We start from the raw sequence: 27,004 nt of genomic DNA, 5'->3' as shown, positions 1-27,004 counted from the left end.
ACCACCAAAAAAAAAAAAAAAAAAAAAAAAAACTTAGCTCAGTAGACATCTACAGCAAGCAGTAAATTCAAGAATCTAGAGTTTAGATAAGAAGCTGAAACTAAAGGTTTCTATATTTGGGAACTGAATCATAGAGGTTTTTATTGTTTTGTTTTTAAATTTAAAAATCTGATACTATCACCATAAAAGTTGAGTAGAAATAGAAGGAAGAAACCTAACCTCAAAATACTGTGTTCAAAGTTGGGTGTGGTGGCACATACTTGTAATCCCAGTACTTGGGGAGGCTGAGACAGAAGGATTGCAGGTTCCAGGACAGCCTCAGCAACTTAGTGAGGTTCTAGTAACACCTTGTTTCAAAATATAAAAATAAAATAGGGCTCAGGGTATAGCTCAGAGGTAGAACACCCCTAAATTCAGTCCCCAGTGCCACAAGTAAAGAGCAAAAAATGTCCTAAGATATTTCGTGAAATATCTATCTAAACAAAGAACATTATGCCAGGAATGGTAGCATACACTTGTACTCCCAGCACTTGGAAAGCTGAGACAAGAGGACTGCTGATTTGTGGCCAACCTCAGCTATTTAGAAAGGTTCTGCTTTAAAATAAATAATAAAAAATAGGGCTGGGTTGTAGCTCCAATATCTCAAAAATAAAATAAGTAAATAAATATAGAAAATCATAATAAAGAATACACTAGTCTTTTTACCTAAAAGGCAACATTAGATAAATACCAAAATATACATTCAAAGCTTTTACTTGGACTTGTTCTATCTTCCCCGTGCTTCTAAAAGCAGGCACACAAGTGGCACTTGGCTACCCATAGGCCAACTCTGAAGTCTACAGATGAGGTATTTGCTGTGTCAATATGGGCTTCTATGTTGGAGAGAGAGATAGTAATGAGTTGTTTAAAGAGTTTTGTTTTTTGGGGTTTTTTTTTGCGGGTCTGGGGATGGAACCCAGGGGCACTGAACCTCCGAGCTACATCCCCTGCCCTAGTTTTTATTCTTTATTTTGAAACCGTGTCTCACTGAGTTGCAGAGGGCCTCAAAGTAGCTGAGGCTGTCCACGAACCGCGATCCTCTGGTCTCAGCCTCCCGAATGCTGGGATTACAAATGTGCGCCACCATGCCCAGCTAAAGATTTTTTCTTGATTGTTTCAATTTTATTTTTATTACTTACATTTGCCTTTTTGGTGAGGTAGAACATGGGGAAATCACTCTCATAGTACATTTGCATAGCCTACCAATTACAAGACTCATTTAGATGAGAAACTGTTAATGTGAATGTAAGCATGCACACAACTCTTGGGCATACTAGAACTATTAACAGCTAATCACCTGAACCAAAGGGACTAATCACCTCTACAGTAAACTTTTCATTTATTTTGCTTGGGTTATACTTCACTTACCCAGGACCTACAAAAGCCTGGCCAATACAAGCCTCTTTGGATGCTGCTATTCTATTCATAATGTTACAACGTAGGTTTAGAAGTCTTTCTAGCTTCTTCTGAGTCATTTGATAATCCCTTATCAAGTTCATTTCTGATAAGATTAAAATTCTAGGGTCCTCCCTCTAAGAAAATCAAGTAAAAAGAAGCTCTCAGAGAAAAACTATTTTAATAAGGTTCATGTGTCTTATGCATATTCACATGCATGGACACATACATGTCATTATTCATAAACCTGTAGTCCCTTCTTTTATTATTTTTGTGGCACTGGGGACTGAACCCAGGAGCATTCTACCTCTGAGACCAGAGGACTCTCAGCCCTCTTTTATTTTTAAACAGGGTCTGCTTAGGTTGATGAGTCTCACTGCTTGCCAAGGCTGTCCTCAAACTTGTGATCCTCCTGTCTCAGTCTCCCAAGTACTGGGATTACAAGTGTGCACCACCATGCCTAAATGAGTGCACTCCTTTTATTTCACATATTTCTAATAATCTGTTTCCTGGCCTTTTAGTTAGATGAATAGATGGAGTATAATAAATATTTGGGGCCCTATAACATTCTTTTAAAAAGAAAATAAACAATATCAAAAATAACTGGTGGTGCCGAGCGTGGTGGCGCACGCTTGTAATCCCCGCGCTTGGGAGGCAGAGACAGGAGGATCGCGCAGGTTCGAAGCCAGCCGCGTGCGCTGGCTTAGGAGACCCTGTTTCCAAATAAAAATGTAAAAATAGGTCTGGGAGTGTAGCCCGGAGGTAGAAGGGCTTCCAGGAACCCCAGTACCACCAAAAAAATAATAATAATAATAATAACTTTGGTGGAGACAGGAGGATCTCGCAGGTTCGAAGCCAGCCTTGCTGGCTTAAGAGACCCTGTTTCCAAATAAAAATATGAAAAATAGGTGTCTGGGAGTGTAGCCCAGAGGTAGAAGGGTTTCCAGAAACCCCAGTACTATACACACACACACACACACACACACACACACACACACACACACAAAACTTTCAGCAGGGGTTGATAGCACCTTATAATCCTAGTAGTTGGGAGACTGAGACAGGAGAATCACATTTTTAAGGCCAACCTATAAAATTTCATGAAACCTTATTTTGTTTGTTATGTTGTACTGGGCACTAAACCAGGGGCAATCTATTTCCAAGCTACACCCCAGACCTTTTATTTTTGTTTTAAATCAGGGTACCAGCCAGGCATGGTGGCATTTGCTTATAATACCAGCATATGGGAACCGGAGACAAGAGGATCATGGTTCAAACACAGCCTCAGCTACTTAGGCCCTCTGCAACTAAAAAGAGACCCTATTTAAAAATAAAGAATAAAAAGTAGGACTACGGGTGTAACTTGGAGGTAGAATGCTCTGGGTTTCATCTCCAATATGACCAAAAAATAAATAAAAACATGGTCTCACTAGGTGGCTGAGAGTCTCAATACTTGATAAATCTGTCCTTGAACCTTTGATTCACCTATTTCAGCCTCCCAAGTACTAGGATAACAGATATGTGCTACCATGCCCAGCTACTTTGTTTCAAAAATAAGAAAAATTTAAAAGGGCTGGAGGCATAGTTCAGAGGCAGAGTACTCCTGCTTTCACTCCCCAATGCCACAAAATAAAATAATAGTACTTTTATTACAAGTGTATTCACCTCAGGCCCAAGTAATACAGGGACCAAAAGCCTTACTCAACAGTACCTGATAATATCACTAATACAGTGACACAGTCATTTATTCCCTAAAACAAAATCCAACAGTTAAAAGCTACACTGTGTTCATTGTACTGCTCTTAAAAAGGAACAAAAGCAACCATAACACAGTTTTTAAATTACCAGTTTAGAGACTTGGGGATCTCAGGCTCAAGGCCAGCCTCAACAATTTAATGAGACTCTCAGCAAACTAGCAAAATCATTTTCAAAACAAAAAATAAAAAGGGCCGAGAGTACAGCTCCAAAGTAAAATGTTCCTGGGGGGAGGGGCGTGTGTGTGTTGTGTAAAATGTTCCTGTGTATGTTTATTGAAAATTTGATTTATGTGGAATAATTTTATAAAATGTCATTAAGACATCTCCTGTTCCCATTACCAGGGATTGAAGCCAGGAGCATTCTACCACCACTGAGCTAGAACCCTGCCTTTTTCATTTTTTATTTAAGACAAGGTCTCATTAAAATTGCCCAGGCTAAGCCGGGCGTGGTGGAGCACGCTTGTAATCCCAGAATTCAGGAGGCTGAGACTCGAGGATCACGGTTCGTGGACAGCCTCAGCTACTTAAGTGAAGCTCTCTGAAACTTAGTGAGACCCTGTTTCAAAATAAAGAATAAAAAATAGGGGAGAGGATATAGCTTGGAGGTCAAATGCTTCTGGGTTCCATCCCCAGACCCGCAAAAAATAAATAAATAAAACTGCCCAGGCTAGCCTTGAACTTGCAATCCTCCTTGAACTTGCAAGCCTCCCAAGTAGCTGTGATTATGGACATCCATCAGTATAGCCAGCAAGATTATTTCTTCACCAAAGTCAATACTGTTGGTTCATTAATCAAGGTCACTTTTTGGACAATTTTTTTGTCACTAGTACATATCAAATTTACTTTGCCAACATTAAACCTTAAGGAAAATAATTTCCACCAAATCTATCAACAAGTATTTTAATTTCCAAGCTAACCTCTTTTCATATATTTGATGTAGTTTGTGAAGCTGCACATAGGAAACCTTTCATACTAAAATTAGCTTAATTATACAAAAAAAGAGTAATGTGATTCTGAAAATGTTTAAAATTAAAATAAAAATCCCAGGATGAAAAAAATCAGTAAAGCCAGGCATGGTGGCACACGCTTACAATGCCCACACTTGGGAGGCTGAGACAGGAGGATAGCACAGGTTCGAAGCCAGCCTCAGCTACTTAGTGAGGCTCTCAGCAACTTAGTGAGACCCTGTTTCCAAATAAAATATATAAAAGGTCTGGGAGTATAGCCTGGAGATAGAAAGCCTCTGGGTTCCACCCCCAGTACCACCAAAAAAAAAAAAAAAAAAAAAAAAAAAATCAGTAAGTAAACACTGTGCCTCTGCAATAAGACAGTAACAAACCTTACACAACTGCACACTCATTTAGAAGTAATAGACATACATCTCACTGACTACATGTGGGGTGTTTAAAATAGAAAAAAGTAAAAAGAACAATTTAAACATCAAAAACAAAAAGCAGTATAACAGTGCTTTTAAAGATCACAAACTGGGCATGGTGGCACACATATGTAATGTAATCCCTGTACTAGGAAGGCTGAGAAAGGAGGATCCCAGATTCAAGGGATCCTCTACAACTTAACAACACTCTCTATCAAAAATACATGAAGGGTTGGGGTTGTAGGTAGAAGCAGAATGTCCATGGGAGGAGCCAGGCACGGTGGCGCACGCTTGTAATTCCCAGCGCTGGGGAGGCTGAAAGTGGTTCACGGACAGCCTCAGCTACTTAGTGAGGCCCCCGCAACTCAGTGAGACCCCGTTTCAAAATAAAGAATAAAAAATAGGGCTGGGGGTGTAGCTCGGAGGTTGAATGCCCCTGGGTCCTATCCCCAGACCTGTAAATAAATAAACAAACAAATAATAAAATAAAATGTCCATGGGTTAAATACATTATACAAAAGAAAGGGAGGGGGTTAAATATCCAGAAACTTTGAGAAATAAAAAAAGAACCAAAAAGTCATTTGCCACCTGTGACCAATTCACCAATTCTACTCTGGCAACTAGTATCTGCTTGTTCCTTTCATCTGCCTCTTCAGTAAAAGCTGTAAGCATTTATGTAATAAATCCCCAATTTTGCCTGAAAGATGCCACAAAATAAAATGCAAAAGAATTAGCAAACTTCCAGCAAGTATTGTCAGTAGATACATAAAAACCTAAGAGGAAAAGCTGGCAAGAAACTAATATTTTCATGCTGACAAAATTGTATTTTGAGATTACCCGCTATCTCTCAAGTATTTAAGGAGGAAGAGATTTGCGACTCCCCACCTTAATATAGTAATCAAGAGTTAGACAATTAAAACATTATAAAACTTCTGATATAAAAAAATTAACTACACAGCTTCACTTATGAAGGAACCTGGCAAAATATGCTTAACCCAATTCTAATCAAGCTTTTAAACCTAACTTCTAATTTTAAGGAAGTGAAAAGAATAGGAAAAAAAAGCTGAGTGACATCACATTAAAAATCTAGAACTTGGAACATTCCAGAAAGTTATCTGGTCTTTTCTCTCCTCAAAAAGTATCAATGAAAAAGAGTGTAGAAAAACTTTAAAAGGCTGGGCATGGTGGTGCACGCTTGTGATCCCAATACTTGGGAGACTGACACAGGAGGACCATAGGTTTGCAACCAGCCTTAGCTACTTAGTAAGGCACCCACAACTCAGCAAGACCTTGTTTCCAAATAAAAAGTTAAAAGTAGGGCCGGAGATGTAGTCAGATGTTGAAGGCCCAAGGGGTCAATCCTAGTATGCAAAATATAAACAAATAATATATAAACTAAATATATATACTCATATATACACACCTTTTAGTTGAATCTTGGTAAAGGGTAAATGTGTGTATACTGTACTGTTTATCAGTATTCTTTAAAGTTTCCAAAGTATAAAGCTAAATTTAAAAACAGAAGCTTAAAATAACCAGTGATCTAAAATAGCAACTGATTTACAGTCCATCTTATTCCTAAACATTTAAAGTGGCTTTTAAAAGGATATACAACTAGGAGTGGTGGTGCATGCCTGTAATCCCAGCTATTGGGAAGCAGAGGCAGGATTCCAAGTCAGAAGTCGGCCTGAAGTTAAGATCCTGTCTCAAAGATACAGCTCAGTGGTAGAGTGCTTCCCTAAGCTTTTGCAAGGCTTCAGGTTCAATCCCCAATACTGGGAAGAAAGAAAGAAAACAAAATAAAAAGATATACAAGGCGGTATTTCAAAAAGAAAAAAAAAATTATTAAAAAATAAAGATTTAGGGATTAGGTTAATACTCAGAATACATTTAATCAGCAGTTCCCTGATTTTTAAGAAGCTTAAAAGTCAAAGTTTGTCAAATATTTGTCAAAATTCTTTAGAGGGAAAATATATGAAAAAAACTGCATACATTAAAAAAGATATTGCCTCTATAATAGGTATCCACATATAGTAAATTTTAATAAACTTTTACTATATACTGAGCAGTTTCCTAAGGAGGTGTATATAACTAGAGGGATATACAAAAATCTATGAACTAGAAGAAAATATTATGTATATTGACTATTACAAGAAACAAAAATATTAAAATTTGCTAATATTTAAGCAGATTCATATTACTATCCTTGGTAGATTTATGTGAGTCACAATTTATCTAAAGAGAGATACTGAGCGGGCGTGGTGGCGCACGCTTGTAATCCCCGCGCTTGGGAGGCTGAGACAGGAGGATCACACAGGTTCGAATGCAGCCTCAGCTACTTAGTGAGGCTCTCAGCAACTTAGGGAGACCCTGTTTCCAAAATAAAATATAAATGGGTCTGGAAGTATAGGCCGGAGGTAGAAAGCCTCTGGGTTTCACCCCCAGTACCACCAAAATAAATAAATAAATAAAGAGATACTGAAAGAATAAGAATTCCTTAACAAAAGAATTGACACCCTTAATTCATTTGTCTGCCTTCACCATTTTGCAGTAACAGAATATTATTTATAGTTCATTTTATATTTTTAAAATTTTATAGACTATAGTAATTTAACAAAATGGGAAATGATTATTAAATTCTTTGAATCACATCAAGGTTCCCTATTTACACACAGTAAGAAACATAAAAAGCTCATATTTAAGTACGAGTCGTGTGTGTGTGTGTGTGTGTGTGTGTGTGTGTGTGTGGTACCAGGGATGAAACCCAGGGACATTCTACCTCCGAGCTATACCCCCAGCCCTATTTTTTTTTTATTCTTTATTTTGAAATAGGGGTCTCATTAAGTTGTGGAGGGCCTCACTAAGAAGCTGAGACTATCTGTGAACCACAACCCTCCTGTCTCAGCCTCCCAAATACTAGGATTACAAGCATGGGCCACCAACACCCAGCTTGAGTCATACATTTTTATTTTACAAAATGAGACAAATGTTTAACGAGAAGCAAGTATTATGAACATTCTGGCTTCTTCTGATATAAAGAGCTGTAAATAATGTTGTATTAGAAAAATAAATGCCCTTAGTTGTCTATCCCTTCTCTAAGGTGATATTTTAGTAGTCAGTTAGAAAGTAACTGGTTTTCTTAAAATAAACAAGTAAAAAACCTTGATCTTCTAAAGAAAGTCAATGTTTAGATATGGTCCCATCATCATGTGAGTTTAGCTAGACTCCTACCTGGATACTTTAAAAATTTTCCAAGTAAAAAATTTCAGTGAGTTCTGAGGTCAAATAGTAAAAAATTTAAAAGTTTCCCCATTACTTTAAAAGAACAAGAAGCATATTGAATAATGGCAGAAATATTCCAATTAAACTACAATAAACCCTTTGTATAAAGAACAGGGGAAAGCTAGGATTATAACTTAGTAACTACAGACTATAGTCAATTTGTTCCTTTTAAATAAATGTTGTCATTATTAAGTTATCTTTTTCAGTCCTGAAAATCCAGTATAAAAATAAGCTCAGCCAAATGTGGTAGTGTACCCTTGTAATGCCATACTTGGGAAGTTGAGACACAAGGATCTTCAGTCTAAGACCAACTGTCTCAGCAACCTGGTGAGACTGTTTCAAAATAAAATAGGGCTGGGGGTGAACACTGGAGAAAGAATGACCCTAGGTTCCATCCCCAGGCGCGCGCGCACGCACACACACACACACACACACACACACACACACACACACATACACACACACACACACATACACACACACACACACAAAAAAAAATAATAATAATAATAATAATAATAATAAAGAATTGTATACATAAAAGATTGTATCAGAATAAGATGAATAAGCAAAATAAGATGAATCAAGCATAAGCAATACACAAGGCACTCCAAAAAGTTATTATGCGATTAATAATTTTAATAACTAAAAATTATGAATGTTTATCTATAGCTCATTTTAAAATACCTATTATGTATATTATATAAAAACAATATATTAGTATAGTAAGACAAGTATATAAAATACACACACAAGTGCTGGTGTTTACGCAAATGTCTTACATAGTCAAAAAGTTTAGATTATTTTAATGAAATGAAGCTTTAGGTACACAAACAGCATTTTTTTATATCTACCTCCTTCAGGGTGATCAATGTAAGAATTCATTCAATCTCCTAAAATTTTTTATAGAAGCAAATAAGCCTGCCTTATGAACAGACATCTGAATTTTATGAATTGAGACCTAAGTTTCCTTGGTTAGAGGGAAAAATAGAATATACAACCTAGAAAAATTCGACAAGTGTAGCTGATCTGCTCTGAAAATAAGCCAAATACTCAAACTCCTACAATGAGCAATGAGCTGAGAAAAGGTAACTGAGCTTAAGTCTCTCCACACAATGAACCAAAGATGTACCTGAAATTGCTAGTTGATATTCGGTCTTCCCCCATTAACTAGAATTCTTATTTTTTTTAGCTGGGTACATGATCACCCATGATAAAAACTACAACTTTTCTTTTTTCCTGCCAGAAATTAAACTTAGAGGTATTCTACCTTTGAGCTACACACCTATCTCACTTCACATTTTTTTAAAGAGTCTGAGTTTTTTAGGGCCTTGATAAATTGCCTTGAACCTATAATCCTCCTATCTCAGCCTACCCAAGTACAAGGATTCCAGAAATACAACAATGAACCCAGCTACAAAACTACACTTTCTAGTCTAACTTATTGTTAGATATGTAACTATTAAGCTGTGGTACATGGGCTATAAGTAGAAATTCTACAGGCAACTTAGGATCTGAAATTAAATGAAAAAAGGTATTATCCCCCCCCCCTTTTTTTATTAACTGGGCTCCGCTGCAGACAGCTGGAGAAGACATCTTAACACTGGAAATAGTGACCACACCTGGTAATGCGAGGTAAAAACAGCTTAGGTGTCTAGGGCACTCCAAGCTATTATATGACAAACTAATTTCTTTCTTTGTACCATTATTATTTAGAGTTTTCTATCACTGTCAGATGAACCTAATCCTAACTATATCCAAGTTCAAAAATTCTGAGTCAAGATGACCCAGTAAGGCACAACTAAGAAGCAAATCCATGACAAAGAGAAGCTAGGAAGAGAACAGTCTGGACAAGGAATGTGGAATTAGCCAGGAGGCTGAGGAAATGAGGCAACCAAGGAAGCTAAAAAGCCTATGTCTCCTATCTGGGGAATCCAGGTAACTAACCAGGCTTCTCCTACTCCTCTAAAAACAGGGATCTGCTACTGCAAGGAATTATAAAATTCAGCTTCTTTGGATAGGCAAGTACATTCATCTCTAGGACAGAGAAGGTAAGTCGCGAAAGTCAGGAACAGGGGCAGATGAGGAACTGCAGAGGCACCTCTACCTTTTATCAGAATTCTTTCTGGTAAACATACTCAAAAGACAATAAGGGCTTAGAAATCTGTTATTCACTTTTCTTCTTAACAGAAGAATATGGCAATAATTATGTGGCTAGACAAGGAAAAAGATTAAACCAAGGTCAAGAAAACATGTGCTTAAGGAGCTTAAGGATTCTTGATAACTCTTTATACAAAAAAAAAAAAAAAAGCCTCTTCATATTGCCCAACCTGGCAGCAAACTCCTAGACTCAAGCAATCCACCTGTCTCAGCCTCCAGAGTAGACAGGGCTATAGGCATCTACCAAAGAACCCAGCTACTACAGATTTTTTAAATTATAAAGCAAAATAATTCAGTACTTTAAGAATGAGAAGGCTGTTAAGCCGGGCATGGTGGCGCACACTTGTAATCCCCGCGCTTGGGAGGCGGAGACAGGAGGATCGCGCAGGTTCGAAGCCAGTCGCGCTGGCGTAAGAGACCCTGTTTCAAAAATATAAAATAGGTCTGGGAGTGTAGCCCGGAGGAAGAAGGGCTTCCAGGAACCCCAGTACCACCAAAAAAAAAAAGAAAAAAAAAATGAGAAGGCTGTTTACTAACAGGTGAGCAAATAAATATCAATTTTTATGTCTAGTAAGTTAAATGTCAACTTTTGCACATTTAGTATGCAACAGTGTTCTGTGATTCCAAGAAGAAAATGGATATGTGATTAAGTTGGTACCACATTAAGCAACTATTAAGATGACTAGTCTTTAAAATGACAAAAATTGTTGGGTATGGTAGCACACGCTTGTAATCCCAGCACTTGGGAGGCTAAGACAGGAGGACCGCACAGGTTCAAAGCCAGCCTCAGCTACTGAGTGAGGCTCTCAGCAACTTTGTGAGACTCTGTTTCCAAATAAAATATAAAATAGGTATGGGAGTATAGCCCGGAGGTAGAAAAACCCCTGGGTTCCACCAAAAATTAAAAAAGGACTAAAAAATAGGACTGGAGGTATAGCTTGGAGAGTTTCATCCCCATTAGCGCCAAAAATAAATAAAATGACAAAAATCAAGGAATATTAGCTATTCTGCCCAAAAGACAACCTATTATCCACACAGTGCCATAAACATTTTTCTTGGTGCTAGGAATCAAATCCTGGCACCGTCTATCTCCTTCATCCTCTGCCCTATTTTTTTTTTTGAAGATTTAAAGAAGTTTATTAAAAAGATAGAAATACAGCCCCATGCCAAAATGGCATGGGGGGGGCTCGAAATAAATACACCCCCTGCCCTATTTTTTATTTTGAAACAGGGTCTCATTAGGTTGCTGACAGCCTAAAGCAGAGGAGGCTGACTTTGAGCCTGCGATCATCCTGTGTCAGTTTCTCAAGTACTAAGATTACAGACCTGGGCCACCACATCCAGCTCCATAAACTTTTAACTTCACTATGTTTAACTGTATTAATATCAAGTAATTGCAAAATCATTTAATTAGAATATATCCTTTTAATAATTCAAATAGCCAAAGGCATTAAAGACTTATCAACAATGCTTAGTATATACCAATGTAATAAATTTATTTAGATTCTAAGATGAGATCACAGGTAAGTTATAAAAATTAATTTTGAAGCTGGGCACAGTGGTCCACAGTTGTAGTTTCAACACCTAGAAGGCTGAGACAGGAGGATCACAGGTTCGAGGGCAGCCTCAGCAAATAGCCTGACTCTTCTCATCAACTTAGCAAGATCTTGTTTCAAAATAAGAAATAAAATTGGGCTGGGAGAAATAAAATAGCTTGAAGGTACAATGTCTATAGATTCAATTCAATGTCTATAGATTCAATCCAGTACCACACACAAAACATAAAATTATTTTAAATTTTATTGGTGCATTGTATTCATACATCATAATAGGGTAAAAAACTTGTATGTACATACATGCACACATCACCCATTTAGCCCACACCCAATTCCCACCCCATTTTCTCCCCATCCTCCTTCCCATGCTTGGCTTAGTGGTTGACTTCGATATGTGTAAGTACATTATGTGCTTTAGACAATTTCCTTCTTCCCCCCTCCCATCCCCTCATTTAGATTGTTTTGTTTGCTCCTCTATAGGATTTCCTTTTTCATTTAGAGTTCCTCCTATGACCCATTTCTCCTTAGCTTTCACATACTAGGGAAAGAATCTGATTTCTTATTTTTTGGGACTGACTAATCTCACTTAGCATAATGTCCTCCAGTTCCATCCATTTCCCTGAAAATGATGTAATTGTGTTTTTTTTTTAGCTGAGTAAAATTCCATTGTGTAAAGATATGGTAAATTATTCTGAGTAGGGGGAAAAAAACTTTTTTGCAGATAAAGAAAGAGACTGAAAGAAATTCAGCTGGGAAAAAAGGAAAGGCAGAAAGTGGAGGTGAGCAAATACAGAAAATAAAACAGAAGATGGCCATCAAGAAGTATATCACATATTTTCAAAATGTCCCATGAAAAAAGGTCTAAAAAAAGTTCTCTTTCATATTTCTGCATAAAGCAGGGCCCAGAGGCCAGGTTCATTACATTTTTCTGAAACAAAAAGCCTTTTTTAAATTAATCTCAAATTTTAACCATTCCCAACCTTTTTGAATGAGAAAAATAAATTCAATTCTATACATTTTCAGAACTCATTTCTTCTTTTGTAGCTATATTTTATTACAATTTAAGATGCCTTTCCTATCTGTCACATATTCTCTTCAAAATATAGTACCAGCCATATTTTATGAATTTTACTTTTTTTTGTGTGTGTGGTACCGGGGTTCCTAGAAGCCCTTCTACCTACGGGCTACACTCCCAGACCTATTTTATACTTTTTTGGGGGAGAACCAGGGTCTCTTAAACCAGCGGGGCTAGCTTCAAACCAGCGCGATCCTCCTGTCTCCGCCTCCCAAGAGCAGGGATTACAAGCATGTGCCACCACGCCCGGCGAATTTTGTATTTTTAAACAATAAAAATAATATTTCCTGCCTGCTGGGCATGGTGGCACATGCTTGTAATCCCAGCACTTGGGAGGCTGAGAAAGAATAATCACACAGGTTCGAAGCCAGCCTCAGCTACTTAGTGAGGCTCCCAGCAACTTAGTGAGACCCTGCTTCCAAATAAAATATAAAATAGGTCTGGGAGTGTAGCACAGAGAATTTAGTTATTAAAATTTTCAAAAGAAAGCCGGGCGTGGTGGCGCACACTTGTAAACCCCACACTTGGGAGGCGGAGACAGGAGGATCACACAGGTTCCAAGCCAGCTGCACTGGCTTAAGAGACCCTGTTTCCAAATAAAGTATAAAAAACAGGTCTGGGAGTGTAAGCCGGAGGTAGAAGGGTTTCCAGGAACCCCAGTACCACCACCCAAAAAAAAAAAAAAAAAAAAAACTATCAAAAGGAAACCAAATAATTATTAAATATTATTTTAAGTAAAAATATAAATGGTCACTCTCTAAAAACTCCCCCAGGCTGCTGTCCACTCAACGCAAAATGACACCATTCACACCATACTCTCTAAGATTGCTACTCATTTGAGTTCTGCAACCCAGTCAGGAATATAGTCTCATCCTCATCTCAGATTCCATTTACAGGACATTAGCTTTAGCAGAAAAAGAGGACTTAGATCAATTAAGCATTGTACATTATCATTATTTTAAATATTTACATTCTTTTCTTTAAGCAAACATATATTCATGCTAATTTACCTCCTTATATAAGTACACATTTAGTAGGTAAATTGCCATTCAAGATGCATTTGGAACTGGGATAAAGAATCTATGACTAAAGTACAAAATGAGCAAAAGGCAGTACTTTAGGGGAAAACAGAGGGCAGGACAGTATCAGCACCAGTAGCTTCAGTTCAGAAATCCTTGGAGTTGGATCTCCAACTGAACAAAAGAAAAGATGGCAAGAGCACAGGGGTAGAAGCAAAAATCGCAAGAGTTCCAAAGGCAAGCCGGCAGTGACTATGGTGAAAATAGCAACAAGACATTCCACAATCCTGCCGGAACTAGAAGAAAATAGGATCATTATCACTGAAATTAAAGAAAAAACTAACAATTTTACTGTCCAAGTTGTCACTTTAAATGTGGGCTATAAAACAAAACTACCTATGCCAAAATGATCTTTATTTATGCCTGAACGACAAGGCTTCTCCTGCTTACAAAACCACTAGAGATGACCCCAAATCACTTTCTAAGAAAAATCTTGGCCCTGTCCTCCACAGGGACAGCAGAGCAGCTCCCTGGTCAAGCAAATGCTTTTATTGGAAGCTTTAAATTTATACAATATCATGTCTTGTTGGTTTATTAAAGACACTTATACCCATGTGCTCAGCTGGCAAAAGACTATTTTTTCTTTTCTTTTCTTTTTTGCAGTACTAGGGATGGAACCCAAGGTATTCTACCTCCGAGCTGCACTCCCAGCCCTATTTTTTATTCTTTATTTTGAAACAGGTTCTCACCGAGTTACAAAGGGCGTAAGTAGTAGCTGAGGATATCCTCGAACTGCGATCCTCCTCTCTCAAGTCTCCCAAATGCTGGGATTACAAGCGTGTGCCATGATGCCTGGCAAAAGATTTTTTAAAAGATAATTGTGGCCGGGCATGGTGGCGCATGCTTGTACTCCCCATTTTGGGGAGGTGGAGACAGGAGGATCGCACTAGTTCGAAGCCAGCCTTTCTGGCTTAAGAGACCATCTTTCCAAATAAAAATATATATATATAAAATAGGTGTGGGAGTGTAGCCCAGAGGTAGAAGGGTTTTCAGGAACCCCAGTACCACACACACACACACAAAAAAAAAACATAATTGTATTCTTTAAAGTCCTTAAAGAGTCCATAATTTATCTTTCTAACAATATATTTAAAAATCTGGTAGTAAATTATATCTAAGGAATGAAGTTTGAAAAATAACTTAAAATGTATCCTGGAATTCAGACCATTACATTAGTCCTTGTGATACCACTTATACTGAGGCATTTACTGAAGATTTGTGTGTGTGTGTGTGTGTGTGTGTGTGTGTGTGTGTGTGTGTGTGTGAGAGAGAGAGAGAGAGAGAGAGAGAGAGAGAGAGAGAGAGAGAGAGAGAGATAGAGATAGATAGATAGATAGATATACTGGGGGTGGAATCTACCTCCAGGCTATACTCCCAGACCTATTTTATACTTTATTTTGGAAACAGGATCTCACTAAGTTGCTGAGAGCCTCACTCAGTAGCTGAGGCTGGCTTCGAAACTGTGTGATCCTCCTGTCTCAGCATCGCAAGCGCTGGGATTACAAGCATGAGCCACCACGCCTGGCTTCATTGAAGGATATTTCTAAAAGCCCTCTATTCATTGAAAGCTGTTGCTAATTTTCTTTTATTATACCACACATCATATAAAACTATGTATGATATCTTATTTCTAGTTTTAATACCCGAAATAATTTTCCTTTTTCTGTGCATTAGATCTTTTTACAGTAAGGAGACTGTGTTTTCACCTTGAAATTTTTTTTCTTCCATAATGACTGCTAGAAACCTGAGGGCTAAAGCTGCAGCTCGCCTGCAGCATGCACTTTATTATCTTAACCTCAGGCCCCACCACTTGGCTTCTTTTACTCCTTGTTCCTGTCTTCAGTCAAAATACACTACATGTCTAATGTTCTAGTGCCTATATGAACAACATATATAGAAGTAATCCTAGCCTTCATGAAGGTAAACTATTTAATGTTTTATCTTTATTGCAGTAGTTGGTAAATCCCCATGAATCACTTATGGGATAAAACCTAGTAATGTCAAGAACTGTGACAGGTCTTTTATTTTTATTTGCAAACTAACAAACCAAACTATGTCTGTTTCATGGTTGCTAACCGTATAAAAAAGTCTATTAGTATAAAGACATAGAATTTTGTCATTCATGGCACAGAAAGCTGTAAGATGGTGCTGTCAGCTCCCCTTGCCTCCTTATTTCATGGAGGCAACACAGAGATTTGTCTAGATAGATGCTCACATACAGAGTGGGATAAAATACAGAAAAGGAGTAAAGTAGGGAATTTACAGCTTTTGTAATGAACAGTAAGCAAGCATGCTCTTTGGGATGAGAGGATAGAGTAAGAGCAATCCTTATTACCCATCCCTTGAGCTGCAATCACAACTCTGAAAACTCAAGGTATTGGGAGCTTCTACTGTATGTCCACCTGCTGGCACACACTAAAATCACATCCCTCAGGCTCCTTTTTAGTGCTCAGGATCAGTCAAATCATGAATGCTGAGATTGAAACTACTTTCATCACTGACCAATGATCATCCATCTCTCTCTCTCTCCACCTCTTGGTCTTTATTAGCAAACTAATAAATCTCTTATAAATACACATTCTTTAAAAAAGAAAGTAGAGAGCTGTCCTCTGTTCTTCTAAAAAACAGAATTTTTAAAAATATCCTAGTTTGGTTGACTATAAAACTAAATGAAATTTGGGAACCCATTTAGAGTCTGGATCATAACAGTATTCATAAACTTAAGAGTTAGAAAAATCTAGACTCTTTCTATCTAGTACTGAGACTTAATTATTAGTAAACTTAGAAAATCTAACTGTTCTGGAAACCTCCATTTATCTGTCTATAAAATGGGATTAACTGTAGTGTATATCTATAGCTATTAAGATCTTTGTGAAGATTTAATGATAGTGTGCTGGCAAAGTGCTTTGCATACTGTTTCATTAATATCAACTTCCATTATATACAATCCTTTTTAAGAAAGGAACTGGAAACTTTCCTTATAAGCTTCCTTTGCTTGCAAATTCACCTTGAAGTCACTTTCTCAAAAATGCTGAAACTGACCAGGCTTGTAATCACAGCATTCAGGAAGCAGAGACCGGAGGATCGCGGTTCATGGACAGTCTCAACTACTTAGCGAGGCCCTTTGCAACTCAGTGAGACCCTGTTTCAAAAAATATAAAGACTAAAAAAATAAAAATAGGGTTGGGGGTGTAGCTCAGAGGCACAATGTTCCTGGCCCCTGGGTTCCATCCCTGGTACTGGGGGGAAAAAAATATGCTGAGACTAAAACTACTTTCATGACAGCAAATAGAAATTGGGAAACTCAAAGAATCTATTATGTTCCAAGATTTTGCTGCCTTGCTGTAATGGCTAATTTTATGTCAAGTTGGTTACTATGGGTACTCAGGTATTTGCTCAAACACCAATCTAAAGGTAGCTGTAAACTTTTAAAATTAAGATTAACATTTAAAACTGGGTGTGGTGGCGAAAGGCTGAGACAAAGAGGATCGCAGTCCATGGATGCATTAGCCACTTAGTGAAGCCCTTTGCAACTCAGTGAGACCCTGTTTCAAAATAAAAAATAAAAAATAGGGCTGTCGGTATAACTCAGAGCAGAATGCCCCTGGGTTTAATCCCCAGTACCAAAAAAATAAAACTTTAACACTGTCAAAGATAATAATGGACATTCCAAAACCTTTGATAACTACCAGATAATAGTGATTTTATATTATGATAATTAAGTCACTGGTTCAATATGGCAAACTTTATACATCTTTTCAGGTTTTTATTTTTTTCTTTTGCAATACTGGGGATGGAACCCAGAAGCATTCTACCTCCAAGATACACCCCAGCCCTATTTTTTATTCTTTATTTTGAAACAGGGCCTCACTGAGTTGCAAAGGACCTCACTAAGTAGCTGAGGTTGTACGTGAACAGCGAACCTCCTGTCTCAGCCTCCCAAATACTGAGATTACAAGAGTGCGCCACCAGGCCTAGCTTTTATACATCTTTTATATTCTCTCCCTCCAAATCCCATTAAATGAGTAAGGAAATAAAAAATAAAAGGTTAACCCAAAACAAAGAAAATAAAGACCAAAGGCAAAAGAAAGATTTCAACACATTACTAAAATATGAACAGAAACTAAGTAACAGAGACTAATGTAACAGCATGAAAAAAAATCAAGGTTAAGAACCAAAAGGGCCGGGCTGGTGGCACACACTTGTAATCCCCGCACTTGGGAGGCGGAGACAGGAGGATCGTGCAGGTTAGAAGCCAGCCGCACTGGCTTAAGAGACCCTGTTTCCAAATAAAAAGTATAAAATAGGTCTGGGAGTGTATCCTGGAGGTAGAAGGGCTTCCAGGAGCCCCAGTACCACCAAAAATAAAAATAAAAAAGAACCAAAAGGAGCCAGGCCTGGTGATGCACATTTGGGAGGCTGAGACAGGAGGATCTCAGGTTCAAAGTAAGCCTCAGCAGCTTAGTGAGGCTGTTGGCAACTTAGTGGGACCCTTTTTCCAAACAAAGTATGTCTAGAGGTATAGCTCAGAGGTAGAAGGCCCCCAAATTCCATCATTCCATCCTTAGTACCATACACACACAAAAAAAAATATAACCAAAAGAAGCTAAAGTTGTATAAACTGTGTCCAATAAACTTTTAGCATCTCTAGAAATGTAGGGATAGAAGGCATAATAACCAGTGAGGTAGACCAGAAATGGGTAATTAACTGAGGCCTAAATACTGAAAGGTCAATTCCCTCCCTCCCTCCCAACTTCACTGCTTAGCAAGGCCTTACAACCAAGGTCAGAATGCAAAGCAAGAAAATCTTTTCCTAATCCTAAAATGAAACTGAAGGAACTGAAGTAAATAGCATTAGTTATTACCTAATAATAATAATAATATGCTTTTCATTCTGATATTTAGAAATTCTCCCAAATAACTATAGGCTATCTAGTTAAAGCTTAGTATCCCATAAGAAAATTTGACTGAATTACCTATTTCCCCCTCCATCTTAAAAATTAACAACCAAAAATAATCAGAAATTTAGGAGAAGTCTACAATACTGGGAAAGGGCAAAAACAAACAGAAAAAATTAATTTGAACTATGAAAAGATTCTTATATGCCTCAAGACAACAAAATGCTATTTAAAAATGGTATGAATAAAGAGAACACAAGAGTTCTTAGAAAAAAATCTTACAACTAAATATTCAAAAACATGGAAAATATACAATGAGTCCCTAAAAATACACAAAACAAACAATATAAAGGGTATAGGATATTGGTAAGAAATATGGACCAACATCTGTCTACTCAACAGTTTACAGAGAAAACACAAGAAAAATTCTCACAGTTGAAAAGATTACTCTAAAAATTGAAAAGGTCATCAAAGGCTCAGAAAAAAATTAATAAAAAACTAAACCCAGATACATTACTGACATTTTAGAACATCAAAGGATCAGGAGAAATCTTAAAAATGGGGTGGAGGGAAGGTTACCAAACAATGCAACAAGGACTCATAGAAGTAAAGGCCAAAAAAACAATACCTTAAAATTTTAAGGAAATGTGATATTAAACTTTGTATTCTACATAAAAGCAAATAAGTAATCAAATATATGGTATAGAAAGTTACTAAGAACCAAGCAAATAGAGTATAAAAAAAATGAAACAGAGGAAAGCAACAGGAAATCAGAAAAGTAGAAACAGATGTCCAAAAGGCCTGGAAAATGACAAGCTCAGAGAGGAAAGAGAGAGGCAGAGGGCTCCAGGAGAAAGAACTCCAGTGCACGTAAGACTTTGGACAAAGATGCCTATTATAACATCATAAATAGGCCAAGTTTTCAAGAAAATGTATGTAGACCTATACTTATCTTGGTCTAAAGTTTCTTTTTTTTATTTTTGTTTTTTAAATTAAAATAAGCAACAGACTTCAGGAAAAACAATGGAATAAATGTAAGCACTAAATGAAAATAAAGTAAGACATTAAGAATACAGTGATAGAAAATATTTTACATTTCAAAATAAAATTAAATAATCAATATAAGGTAAAATTAAAATACACTTGGTTTTATAGTAATGCAGCTAAGGAAAGCAAAAGTAAATGGAATCAAGGAAAACTACAGAATATACAAAATACACAAATTGTAAAATTATGGCCTTAGGTCAGAAATTCCCTCTCTATGGATTTTCTGAATTTATAAAGTGATACTTTAGCACTTGTGTTTAAAGGCTAGTTTTATCTCTGAATTTAAGTATAATTTTGGTATAAAAGATGACTTGTAGCAAACTTTGCACAACAAAAAAATAATAATAATAATCAGACATGCATGCTTATAATCTCAGTATTTGGGAGACTAAATAGGAGGACCACAGGTTGGCAGCCAGCCTCAGCTTTGTGAGGCCCTCTGCACGTTAGTGAGACCCTGTTTCAAAATAAAATAATAAAATAGGGTATAGCCTAGAGGTTGAACGCCCGTGGGTTCAATTCCTAGTACACAAAAAAAGAATGATAATCATTAAAAATACAAATAATAAATGTGGGAAAATAGAAGCTCTTATATACTGTTGGTGAGACTATAAATTAGTATGCTCACTATGAAGATTAGTATGGAGGTTCCTCAAGACTAAGAGTGGAACTGCCATATGACCTAGCTATATCACTCCTCTGTATCAGTCTTCTAAAATCAGAAATATTAAAGCCTGGCATGATGGCAAATACTTGTAATCCCAGTACTTGAGAGGCTGAGACAGGATGATTGCAGTATTGTGGACAATCTCAGTCAAGTAGTGAGACTCTCATCAACCTACCAAGAAAAAAGTAAGAAAAAAAAAATACACTGTGTGCCAAATCAAGACTAAATCACATACTGCTAAGAAACTTGTAAAACCAGTCAGCATGTATTACAATACTTTGTTCAGAAGGAAAGCAGCACAAATTAAATTTCTTTTTTTAAACAGTGCTTGATGTCATACAGTATCAATGGCACTCATGACAAGAAAATAATTATCACATATTCATGTTACATACAAATCAAATCTAAGCAAATATGCAAGATACCTATAAGAGGCCAACTATTTTGACTTGCTTAATCTCTAAAAGCCATAATAAAAGGCTTTTAAAATTCAGTTTAGTGAACGATGACTGTGCAAGCCATGATGTAGCTTCAAGATATCTACTTCACTGAATGAATGCAGTAACTACAAGTGCTTTTTGGATAAAAGGCTGCCCTGAATATGTGTATATTAACAGTGTGTCTGTCTTCCTGGGCTTTCACCAGCACTGGTCTACAAAGTAAAAGTTAAATAAGCCAGGCATGGTGTCACACACTTGTAATCCCAGCATATGGAAAGTTGAGACAAGGGGACTGTGGTTCATGGACAGCCTCAGCTACTTTGTAAGGCCCTTTGCAACTCAGTGAGACCCTGTTTCATAAAAAATAGGGGTAGGGGTATAGCTCAGAGGTAGAATGCCCCTAGGTTCCATCCCCAGTACTGCAAAAAAAAAAAAAGGTTAAAGTTAAATAAATCAAATTACAGCCACAGAACATTTCAATGCACATGAAGAAACATATCATAAAATCAAAACTATTTCACACAAACAAATCAAGTTGGCAATGTAAACATGGAAAACATTTGTTTATAAGATTCAGGATAAAATAAATATTTCTTCATGACACTGATAATGCCAGTAACCACCATTTCAATGATTCTGAATACATTCCTCAAGCAGAATATATTTGTATATTCACTATCTTTAACCCACTGATTGATATTATCTTTAATTTAAAAATTTAAAAAAATTGTTCTTAGAGTATCAAATTGATGTGATCAACAAGATCAAGTGTTTCCCCAAAACTTCCTGGCTTTTCCTCACTCCGTGGAATTTAAAAAATATATTATTGGGAAGCACATCTAAAAATCATATGCAAACACTACATAGACTAAGTAAGTAATATTTTACAGAATCAAATCCTTTCAAGAAAGAGGATCAGGGCTCTACTGTCTACTCTTTCTCAAAATCAATTAGCTTCCCTACTTTTATGCATCTGACAGAGTGCTAAAAGTAATCTTTCCTATCTTTATATTTATAAATACTATGATTCCTGAAGACAACTGAAATATAAAGCAACTGGACTATCCCAACAGAAAACTGTTCTTTAACAACTACAGAAAACAATATTGTCCTGCATAAAAGAGAAGACATCTTGTAATTATTTTGTTTGTAAGTTTTATAGCACTGTGAAAATCTAAATTACAAAATAACTACAAATGATAGCTTTCACTTTCCTGAAAATACAAATAGAATCATTTCCTTGCTAACTTTAGAAGGACAATTAGAAAGAAACCAAAACATCTAACATTTGGTAAAAAAAAAAAATGTCATTTTTTGGTGGTTCAAGAGATGGAACACAGGGTCATTCTACCTCCAAGGTACAACCTCAGCCCTACTTTTTGATTATTTTTAAACAGGGTCTCACTAAGTTGTGGAGGGCCTCACTAAGTAGTTGAGGCTGGCCACAAACTGCGATCCTCCTGTGCACCACCATACTGGGCTGTCATTTTCATTTAATGACAAATGCTGAAAAATTTTATTAAGAGTAGAGAAGTTACTGTCTACATTGTTTTAACTGACAGTTACAATAAGATTTCTTCTTTGATACTCCTTCATACATCTAGTTAAGTAAAAGTTAAATGTTTTTTCAAAAATGCTTTCAAAGACTGGTGGCACAGGCTTGTAATTCCAGAATTTACGAGGCTAAGACAGGAGGACTGCAGGTTCTCAGACAGCGTCAGCTACTTAGTGAGGACCTTCTTCACAACTTAGTGAGAATCTATTTCAAAAAGAAGATAAAAGCCAGCCGTGATGGCGCATGCTTGTAATCCAGCATTTGGGAAGCTGAGACAGGAGGATCTTGGTTCCAGAACAACCTCAGCTACTTAGTGAGGCACTTTGCAACTAGTGAGACCCTGTTTCTAAATAAAGAATAAAAATAGGGATAGGGTGTAGTAGCTCAGAGGTAGAATGCCCCTGGGTTCCAGTACCAAAAAAAAAAAAAAAAAAAAAGATAAAAGTAGGGCTGGAAGCGTAGCTTGGAGGTAGAAGATCCCTGGGTTCAAACATCAATACCCCCCCCCAAAAAAAGTTTTCTAGCTCGGCATGATGTCACACTCTTGTAATCCCAGTACTTTGGAGCCTGAGACAGGAGGTTTGATCAGCCTCACCAACTTAGTAAACCCTTCTGCAACCCAATGAAACCTTCCTTCCAAATAAAAAATAAAATAGGTCTGGGGTATATCTCAGAGGTAGAATGCCCCTGTGTTCCATCTCTAGTACCAACAAATTTCTAATTTCGTGGTACTACTAGGGATGGAAATTAGGGTTAGAAATTACCACCAAATTAGCTCATTAGAAAATGTGTGGGCTTTTTACTGACCAAATGTCCCAAAGAGACAAAATAAATCCCCTGACTGATGGCACAATAAAACTTCAGACAATCTTAAACAAAAGAGTTCTATCATTAAAAGTTTTCCTCACATAGTCCCTGATATAGTTTATAACATAGACACTACATGTATATGAACACAAAGGGTTTTGCTACAGAACTTATATAAATAAGTGTAGCCAAAAAAAAATTTCAATGAAGAAAATTTGGAAAGTAATTCCATTTAAAGCATAAAAGGTAAAAGAGGGCCAGACATGGTAGCACATGCTTGTAATCCTAGTAACTGGGAGGCAGAGACAGGATGTCAGGTTTGAAGGCAACATCGGCAAGTATTGAGACTTTCAGCAACCTAGCTGTTTCAAATATTTTAAAAATAGGGTTGGGGTGTCCCTTGGAGGTAGACTGCCCCTGGGTTCAACCCTTAGAACCACACATTTATATATATATATATATATATATATATATATATATATATATATATATATATATATATATATATAATTTAAAAAGCCAGGTGTGGTGGCGCACCCTTGTAATCCCAGCATTTGGGAGGCTGAGACCGGAGGATTACGGTTTGTGGACAGCCTCAGCTACTTAGTGAGGCCCCTCCTACAACTTGGTAACACCGTGTTTCAAAATAAAGAATAAAAAATAGGGAAGGGGGTATATAGCTCGGAGGTCAAATGCCCCTGGGTTCCATCCCTAGTACCGCAAAAAACAAAACAACCTAAATATTATTTTTTTAAAAAGGCAAAAGAATCATAAACAAGTATTAAGAAATCAAACCTTAGCCAGGCATGGCAATGCATGCTTGTAATCCCAGTACTTGGGAGGCTGAGACAGGAGGATCACAGGTTCATGGCCAGCCTCAGCTACTTAGTGAGGCTCTCAGCAACTTAATGAGACCCTGTTTCCAAATAAAACATAAAAGAGGTCTGGGAGTATAGCTCGGAGGTAGAAAGACTCTGAGTTCCACCCCTAGTACCACCAAAAAAAAAAAAAAAAATGTAGGTACGGCTGGACATGGTGGTTCACACTTCTAATCCCAGCATTTAGGAACCTGAGACAGAAGGATCACAGGTTCTCGGCCAGCCTCAGATACTTAGTGAGGTCCTTTCCTACTCAGTGAAACCCTGTTTCAAAATAAAGAATAAAAAATAGGGCTGGGGTGTAGCTTGGAGGTAAAGTGCCCCTGAGAATCCTAGTACTTGGGAGGCTGAGACAGGAGGATCGCAGGTTCACAGCCTCAGCTACTTGGTGAGCCTTCTGCAACTTGGAGAGACCCTGTTTCAAAATAAAGAATAAAAAATAGGGGCTGGAAGCTGGGCGTGGTGGCTCAAGCTTGTAAATCCCAGCATTTGGGAGGCTGAGACAAGAAGATCGTGGTTCGAAGATAGCCTCAGCCACTTAGGCCCTTTGCATTTGCAACCACAGCAAGACCCTGTTTCAAAATAAATAAAAAATAGGGCATGGGGTGTAGCATGGAGATAGAATGTCCCTGGGAAAAAAATAATAATAATTATAAATACATCAATAAAGGTGTTGTCAGTCTTCTAGAAAAAGAAATGTTCACTGAACCGAAGACTTTACATCAACAAAACTATTTAAATCAGCAGAAATCGAATTCTTAAGAACAGTAAGTATGAACACTTAGTATTACTAAAGAGAGTTTTACAAGTGAAAAGGTCTAACAGGATGGTACATGTGCCAACTCCAGTCCACATACATCTTTTGAAGGTGATTTTAATTCCAGCACAAGTTATACAAGTATTAAATGAATGTTTTTCTTGAATTTAGACTAAACTGGGAATTGGTGTGCATAAAACCAAACACTATAAAAAGTTTTTATTCACAATAAGGTGACACAAGCACCAAAAGAAAAATTGAACAATGCATACACGAAACAAAATTTTTAAAACTTCAAAACACTTAGAGCAACAAGAACCATGTAAATCTATGCGATAACACAACACAATATAATAATTCAGAGATAGAGCATTAGCAAACAGTTCTTAACATCTCAGTATTAAGTATGATTCAAGTAAAAAGTATCCAGTGTTGAGATCTTCAAGCAGAGTAATATAACAAATTTATGGGTAAACAGTAGACTAACCCACTCAAAACTTTAAGTGCTGCTATATAAACTTAAAATATTAGGCAGAAAATATTAAAATGAAATAAAAATATACTAAAAAACTGTACTTCTAGACAAGAATCACTGAAAAATAAATCAACATCACATTGACCTGTGAACTATGTAGAGGAGAGTGAGGAAAAGCCTTACTTCTCCATGTGAGGCTGATTTACCTTTATCTAACTATAGTTAAAAGAGCTATTCACCTTAAAGTTTACAGTATTTTTTTTTTGCTTTAAAAAAAATTACTTGTTTTCCTACATATTAAGATAACATCAACATAATTTCTTATTAAGAGTAGTTTAGCCTTACAGAAAGTTACTATCCTCACTCTTGGCTACTTCAACTACAGACCCTAGAACAGTGCTGTCCAACAGAAATATAATGCAAGCCACATATGTGATTTTGAATTTTCATTTAGCCACTGATGGTGTCCCTAATATTCTCAGCTGACTGCCACAGGAGAACTGCTTGACCCCAGGCCAGCCTACGTAGTGAGACCCAATATCAAAAAAGTAAAAAAAAAAAAAAAAAAAAAAAACAGATAAAGCTAATTTTAATAACCAAAAATATCACTTTAACATATAGTCAACATTTAAAAATAAAATAAAAATGAATAGCATATAGTTTTTCATTATGAGCCCTCAAAACCTAATGTGTATTTTATAGCAGGTCTCAATTAAGACTAGGTTTATTTCAGTAGGTCAATAATTAAAATGTGGCTACTGATTACTATGCAGGAGAGCACAGGTCTAGAGCTTTGCTCTCTGGTTTTGAGATACTTATACAAAATACCAAAGAATGTGAAATTAGAACAAAGAATGTATTAAATCTAAAGGGCTGGAGGGACATCTGGGAAAGGCTAATTCAGCTTTCCCCCTTAACTCCAGAAGGCCTACGGTGACATGTCCCAATTTGCCAGGCAATCCCTATCTGCTAATTGAGATTCTCAGTTTACACCTCTTGTAATGACATAATTATTAACAGCACCCTCTGTAATTCTCACAAGTATCCCACTCTGACTGACAAATTACATGGTCACTCTACCTATACCTGCAACATCCTTGAAGATAACTCCATACTTCTTGGAAGAAAATTTAAATTCTAATTCTGATGCCAGGAAAAGAAGCTCTGAATTCAAAGGAAAGAGCCCTAAATCACTACACTCATCATAAAAAAAAAAAAATGCTGCTGAAAATTGTTTATTTTAAATTGCAGACTAAAAAAAAAAAAAAAGTAAGAATTACCTGTTGAACAAGGCATCTGGAAATTGGGATCATTGCTATCCAAAACAGGCAAACAGAACTGGTTACTTGCAGATCCTAGCATAGGATCCTTATCGCTGAGCATGTTCTTCAGCGAGTCCTCTAAGACATTTTGACTTGTACTAAAATCCTCACAGACTTCATTCTCCAGGTTGGATCCTAGAAATAGGGCATCATCTAAGTGTTCAGTAGGAATTAAATGATTAAATGTATCAACTATATCCATGAAGACTTCTGTGTGTCTTTCAGCCCTATAGAAAGACAAAAAAAATACCATAAGAAATAAAGCTATCAATTGAAAATCACCTAATACCAAATTATTTTAATATTTTCTGAGTCTGAGAACACACTTCTGAATTTTTGTTTTAAAAAACCCTCACTGTTTCTAGAATACACACTTGGAAATGTGGAACAAATCTTTACTAAATCTTTATACATGCAAGTAGAATATTTTTTTTTAACCA

At 36.9% G+C, this 27,004-nt stretch overlaps 1 protein-coding gene across 3 annotated transcripts in view; it reads right to left on the bottom strand.

The window, feature by feature from the left end:
• PHF3 (PHD finger protein 3) overlaps window positions 1–26,787 on the bottom strand; it is a gene marked incomplete at both ends in the record, with an annotated part of 93,687 nt that extends 66,900 nt beyond the window's left edge. For 2 of the 3 annotated variants that reach the window (XM_080699733.1, XM_080699734.1), the window contains one exon: window positions 26,523–26,766. In XM_080699733.1, the coding sequence (XP_080555859.1) occupies window positions 26,523–26,766 (244 nt within the window). Of the gene's footprint in view, window positions 1–26,522 lie in introns of all 3 variants that reach the window. The other variant, XM_080699735.1, reaches the window with a different exon arrangement.
• Between the last annotated feature and the right edge of the window lie 217 nt (window positions 26,788–27,004).

The sequence above is a fragment of the Muscardinus avellanarius genome, assembly GCF_963383645.1.
Source record: "Muscardinus avellanarius genome assembly, chromosome: 8".
Taxonomy (NCBI): domain Eukaryota; kingdom Metazoa; phylum Chordata; class Mammalia; order Rodentia; family Gliridae; genus Muscardinus; species Muscardinus avellanarius.
The sequence above is the reverse complement of the archived record's forward strand: the minus strand, read 5'-3'. Positions and strand labels throughout refer to the sequence as shown.